This window comes from Malaclemys terrapin, chromosome 5, assembly GCF_027887155.1.
Source record: "Malaclemys terrapin pileata isolate rMalTer1 chromosome 5, rMalTer1.hap1, whole genome shotgun sequence".
Taxonomy (NCBI): domain Eukaryota; kingdom Metazoa; phylum Chordata; order Testudines; family Emydidae; genus Malaclemys; species Malaclemys terrapin.
Window position 1 is genome coordinate 114,897,112 of NC_071509.1, and position 20,930 is coordinate 114,918,041.

Genomic DNA, 20,930 nt, shown 5'->3' on the forward strand with positions numbered 1-20,930 from the left:
TATTTTATCAAGAAAATTTATTGCTGTCACTGCATCACTTCAAACACTTTATATTTAAAATAATAAAGGTTCACCTCTGGCTTCACAAAGATTGTGAAGAGCCCTGCAAGCCATAGTAATGCTCACAGCATTGATGACACTGGAATCCAAGAGTATGTAGAGGTCTCTAACAGGATTTCACTCTACCAAATGCATTCACCAACCATTCTGCACCTTCTCAGAGTGTAATCAATGCATCTTTTGCCAGGGCCTCAGAAGTCAGGTACAGATTCATAAGCCAAGACAAAAGGGGATACACAGGGTCCCCCAGAATAACAGTGGGGACAGTAATTCTGTTTATGGCAATGTCATTTGGTGGGAATAGTGTCCCAGTCTATCCATGAACGCAGACTCCCAGTGAGCAGAAAATCATGCCATTATGAACTTTCCCAGTGCAGCCCCCCGTTGACATTCATAAATTGACTTCTGTGTCCACAAGGGCCTGCATAACAATGGAGTAGTACCCTTTGTGGTTTGTGTAGTTGTGTGCTCCTTGAGGAGTGCAAAGTATGGGCACATGAGTTGCATTAATGGCCCCGGTGCTGTTTGGGAACCTCATTCTCTCAAAGCCAGCAATTACTCCAGAAATATCTTTTATGCACACCACCTAGGAGTAAACCAGATGCCTGATTGCCTCAGAAACCTCTGCCACAACTTTACCCACCATTGACTTTCCAGGACCAAACCGGTTGGCAACAGATGTGTAGCATTCTGGGGTTGCTATAACTGGAAGCTGGCTACCTGCTTTTGGACGGCTACCCTCATGTGTGTCTTTACACTGGAGGATCAGGGCAAGCTGCTCGCAGAGCTCCAGAAATGTAGCTTTCTTCATGCAAAAGTTCTGGATGCACTGCTGGTCATCCCACATCTGCATGATGCTGTGGTCCTGATCCATATAAGCCAGTCTACGTAGGGGACTTCAGCAGCTATGCCAAGTGTCATGAGCAGCATCAGCCAGTTCGAGTCTGCCATGTCTGTGTCCTCTTCCTCCTGCTCCATCATTAGCTCTGTCAGATGCCTTTGGTGGGTCAGAATGCTGCCAAAACGTCCACCTGAAACTCACAGAAGCTCTGCTTAAAGTGCAAGCAAGAGAAGTTCTTCAAATGGTGCCCCCTCCACGTTGGTGGCTCTACTAGCTGGAGCGTACAGACCAAAATGATGGCTCAGCAGGATGTGTGGGTTGGCTGTTCAAACTTCCTGTAATGTACAGGGTGGACAGTCAAGTTTTCTCACAGTTCACCATGGTCAAAGGGCTAAAGCAGCCACATTTCAGGAGGGCGCTAGGGAGTCTGGGACATGGTTGGTTTGACTCAGTTCTGCGTGCTGCAGTGTGGATGCCAGAGCCCCAGATTTGAACCCAAGTTAGAAAATTCTTAATGTAGGGTTGACAATCAGTGTAGAAGCTCAAGCCCTGGTTTCTGTAACTCAGGGTCCACTGACTCGAGTCCTGCTAACCCTGAGCTTATATTCCAGTGTAGACCTACCCTTAGGGAATGTCTACACGGGAATAAAAGACCTGTGGCACTGTCATGGCTGGCCTGGGTCAGCTGACTTGGGTTTGCAGGGCTCAGACTGCAGAACTATAAATTGCTGTGTAGATGTTTGGGCTCGGTCTGGACTGTCCCTCCTTGCCCAAATGTCTACACAGCAATTTACAGCCCTGCAACCTGAGCCAGCTAATCCAAGCCAGCCATGGGTGTTTTAACTGCTGTGTAGACATACCCTTAGAGGCTCTAGCTGAGCTCAGGGCTCCGTTGAGATAGGCACTGTGTGTACAGAAGTAAGAGATGGTCCCTGTCTGGAAGACCTTATAATCTAAGGTCCTGATTCAGAAAGGTACTTAAGCACATGCCTTGAGGAACATGTGTAGTTCCCATTGACTTCAGTGCTTAAGTGCCTTTCTGAATTATGGCCTAACGACAAAACAAAGAGTGGGAGAAAGGAATGTTGTTGTCCCCATAGTATAACGCACTTTACAGATGGAGAACTGAGGCACTGAGTAGATTAACTACTCATGGTCACACAGGGAATACAGGCCAGATCTGGGAATTGCACCCACATCATCTAATTTCTAGTTCAGTGCCTTACCCACAAGATCATCCTTCTCTTCAGATTAGCCTTCCTCACAGTTTCAGAGCCCCTGTCCCTGTTCAGTTATTTGGTCATTTTCACATGCAACCGGTGAGTGTGTCTTTAATTGCTGTTACTTTGCTGACATCTCAGTAAAATTTTGGAAAGTTTAAAATTACAAGGTACATATTAACAGCTTCAGAGCACAGCAACTATTCCAACTTTCTCCTTCATTATACTTAATAGAGATTTTGAAAAGCAAATAGAAATATTATCCTGGCTGTGTCCACACGTGAATCTTTGTTGTGCCTTTTTAAACATGCTGATTAACCTTTGTCAAGTTAGTATATGTTTTTCTTAATCCTTTTCCTTTTCAAATTACTATAGAGCTCATTTCCTGTGCAAATAATCACACTGAATGCAGCCATGGTTGTCTTGAAACATCTAGAGGGCCTGTTTGCTTCTGTCCAGAGGGATCGGTGCTCAGAGGAGATGGCAAAACGTGCTCAGGTAGGTATATTAACATTTTTTTTGCTTTAAAGGGTGCTAAAGTCTGTGGTTTTTGCTGGTGCTGAGCACCAAAGCTGCGTGATGGTGTTTCACACTAGCTTTGTGCAGCTGTCAATGACTGTGCAAGACAGCTGAGAATCATGCTCTTTGATTGGATGAACAGAACTCATCTGCACCAATAAACATTTCTTGCCAGCGGCATTTGAACCTCCGCAGGCCGTATTCTGCTGGCCCCTTTTGTAAATGCTAATCTGGACACTCCACAGACATTTGTTCCAGAACACACACATTAATAATTTCCCCTTGGCAGAGGTGCCACACGTACTCCTGTTCTTTTTGTGGATACAGACTAACATGGCTTCTACTCTGAAAACAGCACAGAGAGTACAGCTCAAAAGTTGAACAAGGTGGTGGTGAGGAGTAGCAGAGGTGACTTTACAGCTCCCTAGATTCTGGGCTGCTCTAACTTATGACAGCCTTATCTCAGCTGCCTATGGGCTGCTTTGTGGCCTGAATAGCCATAGTATAAAGCATTTTTGTTACTTACCTTCCCCTGCTGACACCTGCTCCCATTCCAAATGTGTCTCCTAAACCAAGGGTTGCAATGGGGCAGACAGTGTAGGGCTACTTTGCTGGCCCTGTGAAGTTTCTGCGTCACAGGAATTCCCCCAGGATCATCGTGGCCCTTTTACAATTTCTCCATAGTCTGGTGTTATAGGAGCCATGATCTAGGAAGGATCGAGGGGGTGGGGATAGTTTTAGTCAGTGTGGCTCACTTGAGTCAGTTTATGTAGCCAGTGGGTATGTCTACACTGCAGCTGGGTGCGTGCCTTTGAACATTGTGGCACAGGCAGTGGCTTGGTCTAGCTGCTCAAGTAACTAACCAACCCCCTGGGTCTGTCCTTAGGTGGCTGTCACGTGCTGCAACATCCACCCTGGTATTTTTATCGCTAGCTCGTGTTGAGCTAGCGCATGTCTGTCTACTCGGGCTGGTAGACGTGACCCAGCTGTAGTGCAGACGTATCCAATGAGACCACATTCTCTATATGGCCATGTATGGGAGGAATGGTCTCTTGGTGTGGGCAGTGATTTTTTTTTTTAATCTAGTAAATCATTTGCACTCTTCGTTCTCCCAACAAGGCGGCATGGGCTTAGCAAATGAAACAACGAAACATGATGTTCTGGCCTGTCAAGTTAGAAGATCAGTGAGTTTCATTGCTTAATTACCCTCACCCATTTCACCTTCTGGTGAGAGAATGGCTTTACTTTGCTGTACCATGGGACAAAGCATAGATATTCAGTGTCTGATGGTAGTCGTTACTTTCGGTAGATTTGACTAGAGTTCTGTTCAGTAAAATGAGCTGACTTAAATAATCAACACATGGAAGCTCTGTTCATATGTCCTACTGCTCCTGTTGTAAATCTTCAAGAAGAGATGTAACAGAAGGAGATGATCATGTTCACCCATGTTGGTAACCTTTGGCCCCTTTAACAATAATGCTGACTTCCTGAAATCTTTGGCAACAATAAAATCTATCTCATAGTTGAAATCACAATTGTATGGGTTGTTCTGTTGCTGATACTTGTGATTTTTATAGTGTTTTATATTATAACTACAGTTAAATTTTTAAAAATGCTCTGTTTAAGGTTGTACATCTCTGGATAATGGTGGATGTAGCCAGATGTGTACCTCTTTAACTCCATCTTCCTGGGAGTGTGGTTGTTTTCCTGGATATAAGCTGCAGGGGGATAAAAGACACTGCACTGCTATAGGTCAGTATTGAAGTGTTCCTGGATATTCCTGGCTATATGACAAGAAAGGTAGAACAACTTTTAACGGGGATTGGGAATTTGAGGAATATGGTAGTTTGGGAAAATAAAACATGGTGAAATATATCACGACATACATAACTACATAGTTCAGTTTCCCTTGCAACATATTGTTCCTTTTAGTCAACTTCAGTAGTTCATGAGGGGCCCCATCCTTCATTGTGTAGCTCTTGGGTGGGGGGGATTGTTGTGCCCCACAAGTAAATGGGGAGCTGTGTGTGCAGCAGTCTGCTGATGTGCTACACAATGCAGAATTGGGGTCTAGGTTTTTATATGTGGGGACTGGGCAGGGCATGGCCAGCTGGTGGCCCTCTATTGCAGAAGTTATTTTCACCACTGATCCAAAAAAGCCCAAGTTTGTTGACATGCATGTCACAGTGCAAGGCCCATCTATTTGGGGTGAGGACAGTGGTGGTGGGCTGAGAGTAGATTGGTTTTTGGAGTGAATCTTTACTTTTAGATTTTTGTCAGTGTTAGATGTTATGTATTATACACATGCCCAGAGAGGTTGTACTAGATGCATTTTATAAATTTAAAAATGAATAAGTTACATTGTCAAACACCAGGCATATGACATATGCACATCTGTACTGTACCATTTTACTCGTGCATGTCAATCCCAATCTGCAGTCTTTGCTATTGCAGTGCAAAGCTCCTTATGGTCCTGCACTGTCCAGTGTACTGGATTCTATGGTGGTGCTGTGTTATACAGTTTATAAGAGGAAGGATTTTCTTGTGGCTGAGTCACCGGACTGGCACTGAAGATGAGTGGGTTCAATTTCTGCCTCTGCCACAGACTCTGTGTGCCCTTGGGCAGATGACAAGGCTCTGATTCTGCAAACACTTACCCATGTTTACTTTTCCTCTCCTGTGTAGTGGTAAGCATGTACATGCTTGCAGGATCAGGACCTAAAGCGTGGTGCCTCAGTTTCCCCATCCTTCCTTTCACCCTTTGTCATTCACTATTTCTATTTAGATTATAAACTCTTTGGGGCAGAAAGTGTCTCTTACAACATGGTTGTACAGTGCCTCACACAATGGTGCCCGAATCTTTCTTGTAGCCTCTGGGCAATCCTGTAATGCAAACAACGACAGCAGCACTAATTAATGTATGTTGGGGGGATTAATTGAGACTGTCAGACTAACTGCATTGGTGAAGTAAGTGAGATTTAAGTCCAGGACCCAAGGGTAAAGGCTAGTTCAATAAACTAAAGCACTACCAAGCTCCCCTCCTTTGCATTGTAAAATGCTGATTTAGGGTATGTCGATGCTGGAATCGGAGGTATGATTGCAGCTCAGGTAGGCGTACCTGTGCTAGCTTTAATTTAGTTAGCGTGGCTAAAAAAAGCAATGAAGATGCAGTGGCACAGACCTCTGTGTGGGCTAGCAAAGCAAATACTTGCCCAGGGTTCTGGGAAGACTTGTACAATCCGCTCTGAAATCCAAGTGCTGCCTAGGTGAAAGCTAGCACGGGTATGCCTACCTTTGATTGAAGTGTTGACGTACCCTTAGTGGTGCCCACAATATGGGCTGGGGAAGGGGGCGGGGAAGAAGTGAGTATGGCTTAGAGTCTGTGTTCTGTATTTTAACACTTCCCTTTCTGTTCCTTTGTTAAATAAAAGACAGTGTGATTCAGCTTGTGTATACCTGGGCCCAGACTTTCAGCCTTTCCTGAGACAAAACTTCTATTAAAACAACAAGGAGTCTGGTGGCACCTTAAAGACTAACAGATTTATTTGGGCATAAGCTTTCGTGGGTAAAAACCTCACTTCTTCAGATGCATAGAGTGAAAGTTACAGATGCAGGCATTATATACTGACACACGGAGAGCAGGGAGGTACTTCGCAAGTGGAGAACCAGTGTTGACTTCTATTGACTTTTATGGGATTTTGCCTGAGGAAAGGACTAAGTAATAACTAAGTAAGGACTTCATGATTTGCTCTGTGTGTATGCAGCATATCTATGCAGTCAGCTGTGCAGAAGAGAAAAGTGCCAGTTTAAAATTTAGCAATAAAAGGAAAAGAGGTAATTGCTTTCAGTGATAGACAATTAACTTTTTCCTTCTTTACTGATGAGATCTTGTTGATGTTGATCGCTGATTAAGATGACGGAAACAAAAGAGCAAGGAGAGACAGAGAGGAGAAATGTGCACTCTAATTGCTTTTTCACACATAAATCATCTATCTACAGATTACTTTGGGCCTAGAAGAATTAACATGCATGCAAAATTTCATTAACAGGCCCTAGGCCATTTTTGTTGTTTGCAAACGGCCAGGACATCCGCCGCATCACTTTTGATGGAACAGATTACACAAGTTTACTCGACTGGCAGATGGGAATGGTTTTAGCACTGGACTATGACCCAGTTGAAAGTAAGGTAAGGCATTAAAAATGAGAGGATTTTGAAGTGTTGTGAGGACAAATGGATTGTGCTTCCTTGTACCTTAATCTTTTTGCTGCCAGTGATCCAGATAACATGCTGTGCTGCTATCATTCCGTTGAATGTCCAGCAACACAGTTGGTGTGGTGTTCTGTCATGAGTAGGATGATAAACACAAGCCCACCGGTTAAATTTGACCCTTCAGTTCTGTCTCCATTAGTTTAATGTGGTCCATATGCCAAAATGGCTGGATTTCCCACATGGTTTTAAGCATGACTACAGTCAAGAACAAAGAGATAAGGTGGATCTTATATTGGACCAAATTCTGTTGGTAAAGGAGACGCTGTCTAGAACAAAAACATTTGTATAATCAATTGATTTCTCACTTTAAACTTCAGAATCATTTCCTGGAAATATATCAAGTTGAAGGATCCTTATTGAAGGATCATAGAAAATCAAGGCATCTTTACCACTGATACGCATCAAAACCCATACCGTATGTAGAGGCTCTTTTAACAAGCATTGCACCGAAATCTCCTAGTAATATTAAACCAACTTTCTGCAAATGTGACGGGCCTGTTAGCCATTTCAGAATGTGGTCCTGATTCTGCCTGGTGCTCCTTCTGGACCCAGGAGTCAGCCCACTTGGAGCAGTTTGCCAGATTAGGGCCAGTGAGTTCTGCCTCATCTCAGTGCTCTAAGCTTGGTGAATTTGGAAGAGGGGTGGTTGAATGCTGCTTTGTTAAGCCTTGTATAATAGTTTTCTCCTTTTAATGAGACGTATCTACACTGTTCTCTAAGGTAATGCAGTATGCTCAAGTTTATCTGAATTCCGTGAGGGATGCAGATTTTATTTGGATAATTGGGAGTTCAGAGAAATGAGAGGGCAGCTTCTTGCCCCAGTCCCCCAGTGGTCTTCCTTGCTGTCAGAAACAGCTAGACAAGGGATAGACTTTGCTGTTGTCACAGCACATGGGCAGTAACAACAAGGCAGCAGACTCCCTAGCACCTGGCTCCGGTGGCTGCTTGGCTTGGTGCACACATGCTCCAGCATTACCTCCTGGGGGCTTAGGGAGCAGCATGGAGGCAGCTGGGCACAGGTAGCAGGGGCAGGAGCGGTGCCAGGGTTTTTGCCACCCTAGGCGGCAGCGCTCCTCCTCAGAGCGTTCTGCGGTGGGGGTCCTTCCGCTCCGCGTCTTCGGGGCGCTTCGGTGGTGGGTCCCAGAGCAAGTGAAGGACCCGCCGCTGAAGCGTCCCGAAGACGCGGAGTGGAAGGTCCCCCACCGCTGAATTGCTGCCGAGGACGGCAAAATGCCGCCCCCCAAATCCTGCTGCCCTAGGCAACCGCCTAGGGTCGCCTAGTGGAAGCGCCAGTCCTGGGCAGGGGGCTTCCCGGGCAGGGTTGCGAGGTGGCAACTGGGCAGGGGTTTCACTGGAGGGTTGCATGCTGGCAGCTGCGTGGAGTGGCTAACTGGGAGGTTGCACGCAGGCAGCTGGTTCTGGGTAGGGTTGCCAACTGTCTAATCACACAAACCCAAACACCCCTGCCCTGCCCCCTGCCCGTCCCTTCTCCGAGGCCCCACCCTGCTCACTCCATCCCCCCTCACTCACTTTCACCAGGCTGGGTCAGAGGGTTGGGGTGCAAGAGGGGGGTACAGGCCCTGGGCTGGGGCCGAGGTGTTTGGAGTGTGGGAGGTGGCTCCAGGCTGAGCCTGGACCAGGGGACTGGGGTGCAGGAGCAGGTAAGGGGTGCAAGCTCTGGGAGAGAGTTTGGATGCTGGAGGGGGCTCAGGGCTGGAGCAGGGGGTTGGGGTGTGAGAGGGCGTGAGGGGTGCCGGCTCCAGATGCGTAATACTTACCTCAGTTGGCTCCTGGTCAGTGGTGCAGTGGGGCTAAGGAAGACTCCCTGCCTGCCCTGGCCCCATGCCACTCCCAGAAATGGCCAGCATGTCCCTGCTGCCCCTGGTGGGGGGGGACAGGGGGTCTCAGCACCCTGCCCCTGCCTGCACATAACATCCCCACAGCTCCCATTGGCTGCAGTTCCTGGCCAATGGGAGCTGCGGAGTCGGTGTTCTGAGCAGGGGCAGCGTGTGGAGCCCCCTGTTCCCTCCCAGGGGTCGCAGGGATGTGCTGGCCCCTTCTGGGAGTGGCATGTGGCCAGGTGCTACTGCACTTTTAGCAGCCTAAAATCTCCCAGTTTGGCTGCAGTAGCCTCCAGGAGTTAGAGCCTGATCCTTCATTACTTTCAAGCAAAATACTCATTGAAGTTAATGAGAGTTTGCCTGAGTTGAGTTAAAGGGTCAAGAAAAATCTACAGTCAGTGCAAAGGCATTTATGTTGTTAGCATTTGCAGTGAAGTTTTAGTGTTATTTTGTATGCAGTTTTGCAGTTCGGGATACAATTCTCTGCTGATACCAAATATAAAATGGCTTCCCCTCCCCGCCCCCACGAATGGTGGTAACCATAACTCTAGACAGTGGAGACTTTCAGTTTTTGGCTGAGACCTTGCAAGGTTCTCTGCGTAGGCCAGACCCTTGTGCCTGCCTGCAACCTCATTAGAGTCAGGTCCTGGAACATCTTGCAGGACTGGGCCTGTTATTTAAGAAAATAACAAAGACAAATGTGAAAAGAGGTGAAACAGGAGCAAATTATATCCATCCCCCTCCACACACCTGCTTTCATTTATTTAAATGATCTGGCAACTAAATATTAACACATTTCTTTCTGTCTCTTCCTTCTCTTGTTTCATGGGCTGTGTTTCACTTTAGGAGGTTGCTGTCTAAAAGGGAACCATGATTATTCAGGAAGTGGTATGTAGGACACCTAAGATTTACTGCTAAGTATGCTCAGCCTGCAGAAGTCATTCTGGTTGAAGGATAAGTGCCTGTTTGAGCAATAATCACAGGTTACCGTTTTATAAATAAATGAATAGGGATGTTTCCAAAAAGAAAATTCATAATCCGAGATGAAACAGTAAGATCAGGGAAATTGGACAGATATTATCTGTGAAATAGTTGGAAATAACTCTTATGTTTCCTCTTAACAGATTTATTTTGCACACACAGCCTTGAAGTGGATAGAACAAGCTGATCTGGATGGCTCAAATCGTGAAAAAATTATTTGCGAAGCTATAGATACACCTGAAGGTCTTGCTGTGGACTGGATTAACCGTAAACTGTATTGGACAGACAGAGGGTATGCTCTTCTCTCTGCACTGATGCCAGAGCACATATAACTTTGTCATAAGATATATGGAATAACTGAACTGTAATATGGGAATAATTGAGATGTTACTCTAAATACAGTAGTGTTTTATCTAGTGACTGAAAGTCATTACCGACTGAAAATTTAGCATCTGAAAATCAGTTTCAAGGGTGTGAAAGTGTGTAAAAAAAGAACAATTCTCTGTGATTCTGATATTGTACTTCTCGTACAGGCAAAATTCCCACTGATTTCAGCAGGAGATTGGTTTTTGTGAGAACCAGGTGATCAGACTCAATTGCAATGTACGTAGAATATGTGCTGCATATAAGCATCAGGAACATTAGTATATACTATACACATGACACATCTTGGACATACCACAGAACTTTTGTCTCCCTAATCACAGACCTGCTTGCGTTAAAGGAGTCCCTTCGTTAACTCACTGTCATAGAAAGGATTATGTCCTCTTTATGGCTTAGTCACTAGTGGATAATATGATCACACATCTGAGCCAGCACATTACACTATTCACACAGGGGAAAAAAGGCCCATCTTTGGCAAAAAGGCAGTGTTGGATTAGAGCAACACCTTAGTGGTTATATGAAAGATGAAGGATGGTTACATACACGGCCGGCTCCAGGCACCAGTTGACCAAGCACGTGCTTGGGGCAGCACCTTATAAGGGGCGGCCAATGTTAGGGTGGCAGGGGGTGCGTGCGGTGTTTTTGTTTTTGTTCGCGGGGCAGCGCTCAAGGGCTTTTTTTTTTGTTTCAGTGGTGTGGCGCGGCCCTGAGGGTGGGCGGGGTCTTTGGCGGCGCAGCACTGGGTGGGGGGGTTGGCTGGCGCGGCGCTTCGCTCCGAGGGTTTGAGCGGCCCAGCAAGGCGCTCGGGGAGGGCGGGGGTTTGGGCAGCCCGGCGAGGTGCTCGGGGGGGTTCGGCAGCCCAGCACGGCGCTCGGGAGTTTGAGCGGTCCGGCGCTCCAGGGGTTTTGGGCGACTTGGCGCTCGGGGAGGGTGGCGGGGGTTTGAGCAGCCTGGCGCGGCAATCGGGGGGTGGGGTTTGGCGCGCTGGGGGGGAGCGTGGGTTTCGGCGGCGCAGCACTCGGGGAGGGGGGTTGTTAGGGGGGGAGGGGCGGTGCTATTCTTTTTTGCCTGGGGCAGCAAAAAAGTTAGAGCCGGCCCTGGCTACATAGCATGACCAACATTTTACTAGACAATAAAAAGTGATTCTGAATATGCAGATATCTTACTCCTGTATATGCTGTACCCTGAATAGCAGCTTCCTCAGTCTGTGATGTATATACCCAGGCTATTTTTGTTTGTGAACTGTCTGGAAAATATGTGGATCAATTTCCTGTGTAAAAATTAGTAAAGTTCCTATGCCCTTCCTTCAGAAGGTATAGTTCATGAATGGATTTGTACCTTTCACACATTCTGAGCCACTGTTTTTTTTTCTCCCATGCCTACATTCCTCCTTTCATCCTGACACTGCTGGCCCTTTCCTTGTTGAGTCAGCTAGGAATGGAAGGATGTAGGTTTCCTTTCAGTCAGATGTTAATACTATTCTGACATTTGTTCCCCTGGATAAAATTTATGAGAGTAAGGTTTCTGCAATCTTTTCTGGATAATATACAGGACTGGGAGTCAGGCCATCTGTTTCTGTCTCAGGTTTTCTGTGTTTGCTTGGGCACCTCACTGACTCAGTTTCCCTGTCTGTAAAGTGAGGATAATGATATGTACCTGTCTTTATAAAGTGCTTTGAGACCTATGGATGAAAAGAGCTGTATACGAGAAAATTATTTATTACTTTTGTCCTTTAACACTTTTCCTCATTCAGGAGCTTATTTTCCCCTTGACTCCAATTAATGTTCTTAATAAGCAGACGTCCAATCCTCTTCCTACCCCAAAAAAATGAGTTTAAGATTTCCTACAGAGAATAGTCTGCCATCATTCCATTGGACCAGATAATGGAGCTATGACATGAATGATTAAAACAATGAGCTAGTCAGTAATGGCAGGATTAGCTTTTGTATTTGAAATGCCATTCATTGCACTTTATGGTCAGCTAAAGCAAATGACAGTTTCAAAATTCAGTATATTTTGCTAAAGAAGGGAATGAAGATGATAGCAGTAATGGCTCAAATTGTGTCCTGTATATTTCAGGAAGTCGTACATTGGGAGGAGTGAGTTGAACGGAATGCACAGAGAAATGATCATCAAGGAGGACATCTTCCAGCCCCGGGGGATTGCTGTTCACCCACTAGCTAAGTAAGAAGTAATAGATACTATTGATCTAAGAGTAGGTGGTGAGGAAAGTAAATATTAAAGCTTTTTTTCCCCCTTCTCTAATTAGGAGGCCAGTGTTCAGGTCCTGCCTTTGTCCCACATAAACTGAGTTTGTTGATCTAATCCTAAAATACTTGTCCACTTCCCACTGTTGGAAGTGGACTGCCCAGTGAAACAGTAATTGGGGGGTGCTGAGAGTGAAGATTGATGGAGTTGAGTGGGAGAAGTTTGCAGAGCACCTGCCATCACTTGGCTCTACCCAGTTCTATCAGTTCATCATTATCAATCAGCACCCAATTCACCTTGGAATAGGAAGAAAACAGTAGATGACTTTTTTTTCTTCAAGGAACTATGACTTTTATTGTAAAGAGACACACATTTGCCTTTGGGACACAGTGGGACCACACATGCCAGCTCTCTGGTTTTGTGTGGGTGGGCAGCTGTAGCAATGGGAATCTAGAAGCAGTTTTTAAAAATACTTATGCCTTCTTTTTCACTGCTGGGCTATTGTTAGTTGAGTAATTACAGGAATTATTTTATTACTATGCGTTTTGTACAATTAGCACCTGGCACCGGGGATAAATTGTATATAAATAAAACTAAGCAAATACATATATATAGTTAAAGTCACCCTCACTGGTAAATGTTGTTAGTTAAAAAGGATTGTATAATTTGCAGGACAACATATGCTGAGCCTTGAAAGAAATTTTATTGCAGTTATCATACTCACTTTTAAGTAACGTTGCCGTCTTTGAAGTCAGATCCACAATAATCTACTGGATGTGAAGGTGCACGATTATAAACATGTATCTGCACTTATATCTTAACTACTGTATTTTCTGGCGTATAAGACTACTTTTTAACCCAGGAAAATCTTCTCAAAAGTCGGGGGTCGTCTTATAGGGCGGGTGCTGAAACTTCCGAGCCGGACTGGAGAATCTGGAGAATCTGCCGCATATGGTGGGGGGAGCTCAAAAACAGCCGCGGCCGCATCCCCGCCCGATGATGAGGTGAGGGGGCGCCTCACCGGGAAGGTGTAAGTGAAGGGCGGAGCAAGCTGCAGGCGTCCGGGACGCCCAGGGTATGGAAAAAAGAGAGAGAGCGGCGCTGTGCCCAGAAAAACACGCCTCTTTCACCCGTCTGGCCCGCCCTTGTATCCTATTACCGTACTTCCTTCTCTGCCTCTCAGATCTCGCTCCTGAGGACTGCAGTGAAGCGGCGCAGGCGCGCATGTGCGAGATCTGAGAGGCAGAGAAGGAGGTAATAGGATACAAGGGCGGGCCAGACGGGTGAAAGAGGCGTGTTTGCGCTACCGCTCTGATAGTCTTGGAGACAGGGAGGGCTGGGCAGGCAGGGAGAGCTGACCAATCCAAGCAGGCTTTGTATACAACAACCAGCCAATCGCCGGTAAGGTACATCGCTTGCCGTGATTGGCTGGTTGTTGTATACTGGGTACCACATACAGTACAGCACCACTATCTGTACCTGTTCATACAGTATAGCACCAGTACATACAGTACAGTATACAAATGTCCAACAGTCAAAACCCCATCATGGCTCCACCAGCAAGAAGAAAGAAATATGAAGCCAGTTTCAAACTTAAAGTTGTAAACTTTGCCATGGAACATAATAACTGCGCTGCTGCAAGACAATATGGAGTAACAGAAAAGATGGTTCGGGACTGGAAAGCAAATGAAAAAGCATTAAAGAGTATGCCAAGGGGTAAGTGTGCATTAAGAAGAGGCACTCCACATTGGCCAGAACTCGAAAAACATGTAGCAGACATGGTGAATGAGCATCGCCAAAACGGTTATGTAGTGACATGAAATAAAATACATTTGTTTGCACTTCAGTGGGCCAAATCTAACCCAGATCACAGCAACAGATTTAAGGCCACTGTATCCTGGTGTACTAGATTCATGGGAAGGCATAATATGGTACTGAGGCAAAAGATGAAAATTGCCCCAAAATTACCTGCAGATCTTGATAGCAAAGTAAATAGTTTCCATCGATACGTAATACAACAGCGCACTAAACATGGCTATGCGTTAAGTAGTATTGGAAATATGGATGAAACTCCAATGAATTTTGATATGGTTGGAAATAAAACTGTCCATCAAAAAGGTGAAAAAACAATTTTAATTAAAACAACAGGACATGAGAAGTCCAGTTTTACAGTGGTACTAGGATGCACAGCTGATGGCGCCAAACTGAGACCAATGATTATTTTTAAAAGAAAAACAATGCCGAAATTCAAGTTCCCTGTTGGTTGTTTTGTACATGTGAATGAAAAAGGCTGGATGGATGAAGAAGGGGTAAAGCTATGGCTTGATAATGTATGGAGCAGGCGACCAGGTGGACTTATTCAAAAATGTAGTCTACTGGTGTGGGATATGTTCAGGGCTCATTTAACTCCCAGCACCAAGCAAATGCTTGCAAGACTAAACACAGATGCGGCAGTTATTCCTGCAGGATTGACATCGTTGGTACAGCCACTGGATGTGTGCCTAAACAAGCCATTTAAAGATCGCATTCAAGAACAGTGGAATGAATGGATGGTTAGTGGCGAAAAGTCATTCACAAAAGGAGGAAACATGCGTGCTCCACAGTTGGATGTTTTGTGCAAGTTTGTCATAAAAGCCTGGAATGATATTGATGCAGAAACAGTAATCAAGTCTTTCAAGAAGTGTGGCATATCAAATTCATTAGATGGTATGGAGGATGACTACTTGTGGCAAGATGAAGAGGAAGCCGAAGCTGAGACCACACCATCTGATACGGAATTCGATCCATACAATGACTGCCTTACAAATGTATCACAAGATGTCATTGATGTACTTATGATATCAGATGACGAAAAGGAGGATTTTGAAGGCTTTTAAAGGGAAACTGTCACGCCAGCAAAACCTGTAAAAATACCGTAGCTTGCAGTTATGATGGGCATTGCTAACTCGCCAGGGACTTGCCCGGCACTTGCTCTCTCTCTCTTGTTTGTTATCTTCCTCCTATCATCATCAGTTCCAGTTTGGTTGACAGCTTAGAAAACAAACAGCATGGCAGCTCCCATGGGTTTATTGTCTTATCCTTCCTTTCAGCTTTAGAGTGAATTAGGAAAAGTTTAATCCACTTGCACTGTTTTATGTTTACATGTTTGATGACAAACAGCCTTATGTTTATAAGTGACAGTTTTCCTGCTAAGTACCTGCATGTCATAAGCATTTGAATTAAAATTACCATATTGAAATCAAATCTGATGTTTTTTTAATTTTTTTTTGGTGTGCGTTGGAAGAGGGGTAGTCTTATACGGCGAGTATATCCCAAACTCTATATTTTAACTGGAAAAGTTGGGGGTCGTCTTATACGCCCAGTCGTCTTATACGCCGGAAAATACGGTACATATCTGCTGGTGCATACATAGTATGTTGATAGGGACATTAGAACCACCAAGTGATAGATTAGGGTTATTGGTGAAATCCTGGCCTCATTGAAGTTAATGGCAAAACTCCCATGGACTTCATATGGGCCAGGATTTCACCCTGTCTGTAACAGGATGGTTTCTAAAACCTGAATTAGTGATGCAGGTTTTTTCTGATCATTTTGATGTCAGGTCTGTTTATCCTGCAGGAAAGTGTACTATAATTACCGCTAAGTGAAAAGAGTAGGTGGACCTTGTTAACTCCATCCAGGAAATAAAAAATTTTGGAATATTTGAAAGTTAAGATGGAACAAGGGTATGGAACACAGAAGGTCTCTAGGGAAAACACTTAGGAACACCTGAGTTTGGCAAGCTAGTCATAAGTTATCAATAGCAATAAAGCAAAATCTCAAGTTGAAAGTAAGATTGACCTATGTATAGTGTATCACAGGATGTGGAAGTTTTATGGTCTTGTTCCAGAAAAAGCAGGCAGAAGTCCAGGCGACTTTTGATTACTGTTGACAAGATGATTATTTTTGAAACAGTAACTGATGAATCACTGTTCAAAGTTGAAGCAAAAGATGTATTGGGGAGGGGCAGGTATGGTGGGGTCTGGAATTAGAGCCTAGTGAAAGTTTTCCTGTTGAGAAGTTAAAGGCTAAAGAAACAACAAAGAACTATGATAGTTTCCATGATGGTAAAGGTCAGTATTAAAGATGAAATTCAAAGTCAAACAAGAGTATCAAGAACATTGTGGGACAGATGATACTCTCCATTAGCAGTCCTTTGATGTCAGAGGAACTGCTTGTAGGATTTGGGGCCTATATGAGTACATTTAACAAAGGCAGATAACTTGGCCAAATTCATCCTTGATGTAACTCCACTGAAGTCACTGGGATTACACCAGGGAAAATCTGAGGCCTGAAAATGATTAGTGATTCTGCATGCCTTAATTTTTAAGTGCCCAACTTGAGTCACTTTAAAGGGGTCTGATTTTCAGAAAATGTTGAGCCCTCAACCTCTGAAAATCAGGCTTCTTTATATCATCTCAGTTGGGCACCCATAAATTGAGCATCAAGAATCTTTAGTTAGTTTGAAAAATTTGGCCCAGGGCTCATTATTGGTTTCTTTTAATATATAAAACAAAATAGAAGAAAATAATTTCCTTGCTGACTTGCTTACTGAGATGTGCATTCAGGATTCCATGTGTGCCCTGTAACAGCTGTTCCTATCACAGTGCCTAAAGCAGCAATCCCTCCATTGGTGTAGGGTGTTTTATAATCTGTTGCAAGGGAAACGCAGAACCCTAAACTCGGTAAGAAGCAGATCAAGGTAATGGTTTTTCAAAGATTTTATTTTAAACTGCAAAAACAGAATTATGTTCACAACCACACATATATTTAATGTAATGATCTGGGATCTTAAAACAATTTTTAAAAGATCAGTATTCTAAGTATTTGTTTGCAGGATAGGTGCCTTATGTATTGTCTGCCATGTGCCTGACTTGCTACAGTCAGTCTGTCATGAAAGAATTCCCCAAAACAAGATAAATGTGAACGGAAAACATATTTGCTTACTGACTCCTTTGTGTTTTTCTCACTAAAGGAGATTATTCTGGACTGACTTGGGGGTCAACCCACGGATCGAAAGTGCTTCCCTACAAGGCATTGATCGTCTGGTTATAGCTAGCACTGACCTGGTTTGGCCCAGTGGAATTACTGTCGACTGCTTAGCTGACAAGTTGTACTGGTGTGATGCTAAAAAGTCTGTTATTGAAACTGCAAATCTGGATGGTTCTAAACGCCGAATACTTACACAGAATGATGTAGGTGAGGTTTTGGGGTTGATGATTACTTGTTATGTATATGTCTCTGTGTGTATGTTAATTATGGGCCAGATTCTTCACTGTTTTACATTCTGTGTAGCTCAGTTGAGGTTAATGGGATTGTAGTAGGTAAGTCAATGCAGAATTTAGTATATTCAGCAACACCTGTACCAGAGATAACCCTTATTAATCACCCTCTAGTTGTAAGAGACCAACCCAAATCTATTGCACAGAGTTCTGTGCTGCCTTCCCTAGAAAATCTATCCCATTAAGAAAATGATACGTTGGTTCCTTGAGTCATTGCTTCACAGCATACATACATCAATGGAATTACACCTGTGTACGTGAGAGGAGAAAACAGGCCTTTAGATTTTAAGCTCTTTGTATCAAGGACTATGTCTATACAGTCTTCAACTTGCAGATGTCTCTAAATACATAATACATGCACTGCAGGCAATGGAAAGATAATCTTTGCAAGATGCTGGTGGCTATTACTGCTCAGCCTTGCTGTGATTTGAGACATGAGAGGATCACCTTGTAAGCTAGAACAGAAGCCTCAGCAGAGGATAACTGATAGTCTAACACATTTAGAATAAACCACATTTTAGTGTTTGTTTGTGTGTGTATATAGAGCAGTGATTGCCCTTGGACGCTGTCACATTGTTGACAACATATATTTTGTAACTGTGTAGTTAGTCTACAGCAGTGTTGCCCAAAAGGCAGGTCATGGATCAATAGAGGACTGCCGTCTGGGTTCAAATAGACCTTCATGTATAATGACCACACTGTCACAGTATTGTGGTAGTGTTGTTCTGCCAGAGACCACATTAGGCAGCCATCTCATAGTACTTGGCTGCTTTTTTCCCCTGGTGTGGCTTGTGTTGCCTCTTCTATGCCAGATTCCCCATTACTGGTTTGCAGGGCTGCCTGCAAAGAGGGGAGGACTCTCCAGTCCCTTGGGTACCAATAGGGCAGAAGGGAGTGCCCTTCTGGCATTCCTTTCCCCTCCCCGCCCAGTGCTACTCTGGCCTGTCATTCCTCTTTGTCCCCTCTGTGATAGATTTGACAATGAAAAGTACAAACTGTGGTAAACTCCACTTTGCATCTGAGTCAGGCAGGCTGAGCTGCAAAGAAAAACCTGACAACCTGTTGTAAGTTTCACTTTGTTCTCCAGTGGCTGTCAAAGGGGTAGCATCTCTCGGGGAGGGAAGCAAAAGAGAGGACAAGAGAAAGGAACATCAGAGGAGAGTGGAGGAAAAGAGATGGATCTGAGACTATGGTGTGTGTATTGGGAGACAGAGAGGTGACATCAGACATAAGATTGTGTTTAGGTTGGTGAGCATCAGACCTATGCATTGGAAGGGGAAAAGAGATACAGAGTGACATCCTGGTCCTGTTGAAGTCAATGGGAATTTTGCCCTTGACTTCAGTAGAGCAAGTGTTTCACTCTTGGTGTTTTATGGCTTAAAAATGGGACCAGGGGAGGGTTGTCTAAAATTTTATTTTTTCTCTCTCTCTCCCTCCCTCTCTCTCTGTCTGGTTTATATAGGGTTTTTGTTTGTTTTTTAATTGTCTCTGTCTTAAAATGTGTGGTCTCAGATAGTTTGTGTGAAGTATTGTATGTATATAATTGTATATTATTTTTAAATCACATACTTTGATAAACACTCAGCTGGACCCATGAACATTTTAAGATTAATACATTGCACCCTGGACAAATATAACTGCAAATCTTCCCAATGGTATCTAAATACTTATACATACTTTGGGTAAGTATGCATTCTTATTGCACGGGTGCCATCTAGTGTCGCTGTAGTTACAGCTCATATGTGAATAATGAGTAGAATGTACCGGCATCCGGTGACAGCTGCGTGCAAGGCAGATTAGGTTTTCCTAGATTTGTTCCATCATTCTGACTGTTTTGTAGTGTGAGTAAAAACAAAGATGTAAGCACCTGTTCTAGGGGTAAAGGCCTTTATTTGTTTATATGTCCCTATTGTGTTTGGAGATGCATAGTAATGGTACATACTGATTATTGTAGGATGGATCCTTTTTTCTTATTTTTAATGGATCATTTTCCACTTTATTTTTGATTTTTAAGTTGTGGTTAAGTATAAGTGAAACTGTGAAGGCTAAATTACTGATGTCCACAGTGGAATGGGAGGATTGTGGTCTCAACCAGGGTGCAGGTTATGTGTAATAAAATAATGATTCAATATTTGGATGAAGACATTATCCAGGATGTTGGCTAGTTACTCAAACTTAAATGTCATGAATTGAAGTAAGAAGAGAATCAAGCCAAGGGAGTAGGACTTGAGGATATATGCTCATGGGATAGAAAAGGATTCCTAAATCCCGTACGTTTAAGAAAAAGTAAACAGCCTTGTCCACGTAGGAACATTTCTTCGATATAAATTGAAGTGTGAATTGAAACCAATATGGTTATACCGGTAAAACCCCCTGTGTAGACATACTAATTCTGGTATAAAAGTGGCTTTTTTTTAGTTTAGCTAAACCCCCTTAGTTGGGAAGGGGGTTAAGCTAAACTGAAAGAAAGACACATTTATCCTGGAATAAGTGTCCAAATCTGCAGATATAAATTGGTATCCGCAAAGCTGCAGGGCTCTGCTGGGAACCGTAACAATGAAAGCGGTAGCCTGTTGTGCCGCCGCTCGTGGGAGCCAGTGCCTTGTGCCGGCAGCTCCTCTGGTGTGGCTGTACTGCCCCCAGCTCTGCCCCCAACCCTGCCCACTGGGGCAGGCACCAGGCTCACCTGCAGCTGTCTCTGGTCGTGCTAGTGCATTGAGAGGGGGTGGGGGCGATACAGATATCCCAGAGGAGCTGTAGGTGCGGGGCACTGGTTCCTGGGAGTGGTGGCCTGACAGGCTGCTGCTTTTGCTGCTGCAGTTCCCAGTAGAGCCCTGCAGCTCCGCGAATAATGATTTATATCTGCAGATATTCGCATTTGCAAATATAAATTTTGTATCCATGCAGGGCTTTAGTTACCAAGGGAAAAACTGCTACTCTGTGCACTATTTTGAAAATGTAAGGGTTAATTCTAAGCCGCATAGGTGAATGGTGTAGTATACTGGCTTGTGCATGTACACACACGTGCACAGCACTGTCCCTTATAGGATGGAATCAAAATTGAATCAGCTGTATCACAACTTTGCATTGGTAACAGCTAAAAGAGAATCTTGAGAGGCAAGGGCCTATGCTTTTGGAGTAGGAAGAGCAGGGTGCCACTGCTCATGAACACAGTGACAACCATTCATGGGCCCTGATTTGTTCCATCATAGATGCATAAAAGTATGGGTATCTCTACAGTATTGCTGTGTTTCTAGAAAGACGGGTGTGGATACTTATTTTGGT

At 44.2% G+C, this 20,930-nt stretch overlaps 1 protein-coding gene across 2 annotated transcripts in view; it reads left to right on the plus strand.

Annotated features, from left to right (window-relative positions):
• EGF (epidermal growth factor) overlaps positions 1-20,930 on the plus strand; it is a 102,916-nt gene that overhangs the window by 50,021 nt on the left and 31,965 nt on the right. For both annotated transcript variants that reach the window (XM_054030391.1, XM_054030392.1), the window contains exons 9-14: positions 2,497-2,619; positions 4,267-4,392; positions 6,690-6,826; positions 9,876-10,024; positions 12,196-12,300; positions 17,339-17,562. In XM_054030391.1, coding sequence (XP_053886366.1) covers positions 2,497-2,619; positions 4,267-4,392; positions 6,690-6,826; positions 9,876-10,024; positions 12,196-12,300; positions 17,339-17,562 — 864 coding nt within the window. The remainder of the gene's footprint in view (positions 1-2,496; positions 2,620-4,266; positions 4,393-6,689; positions 6,827-9,875; positions 10,025-12,195; positions 12,301-17,338; positions 17,563-20,930) is intronic.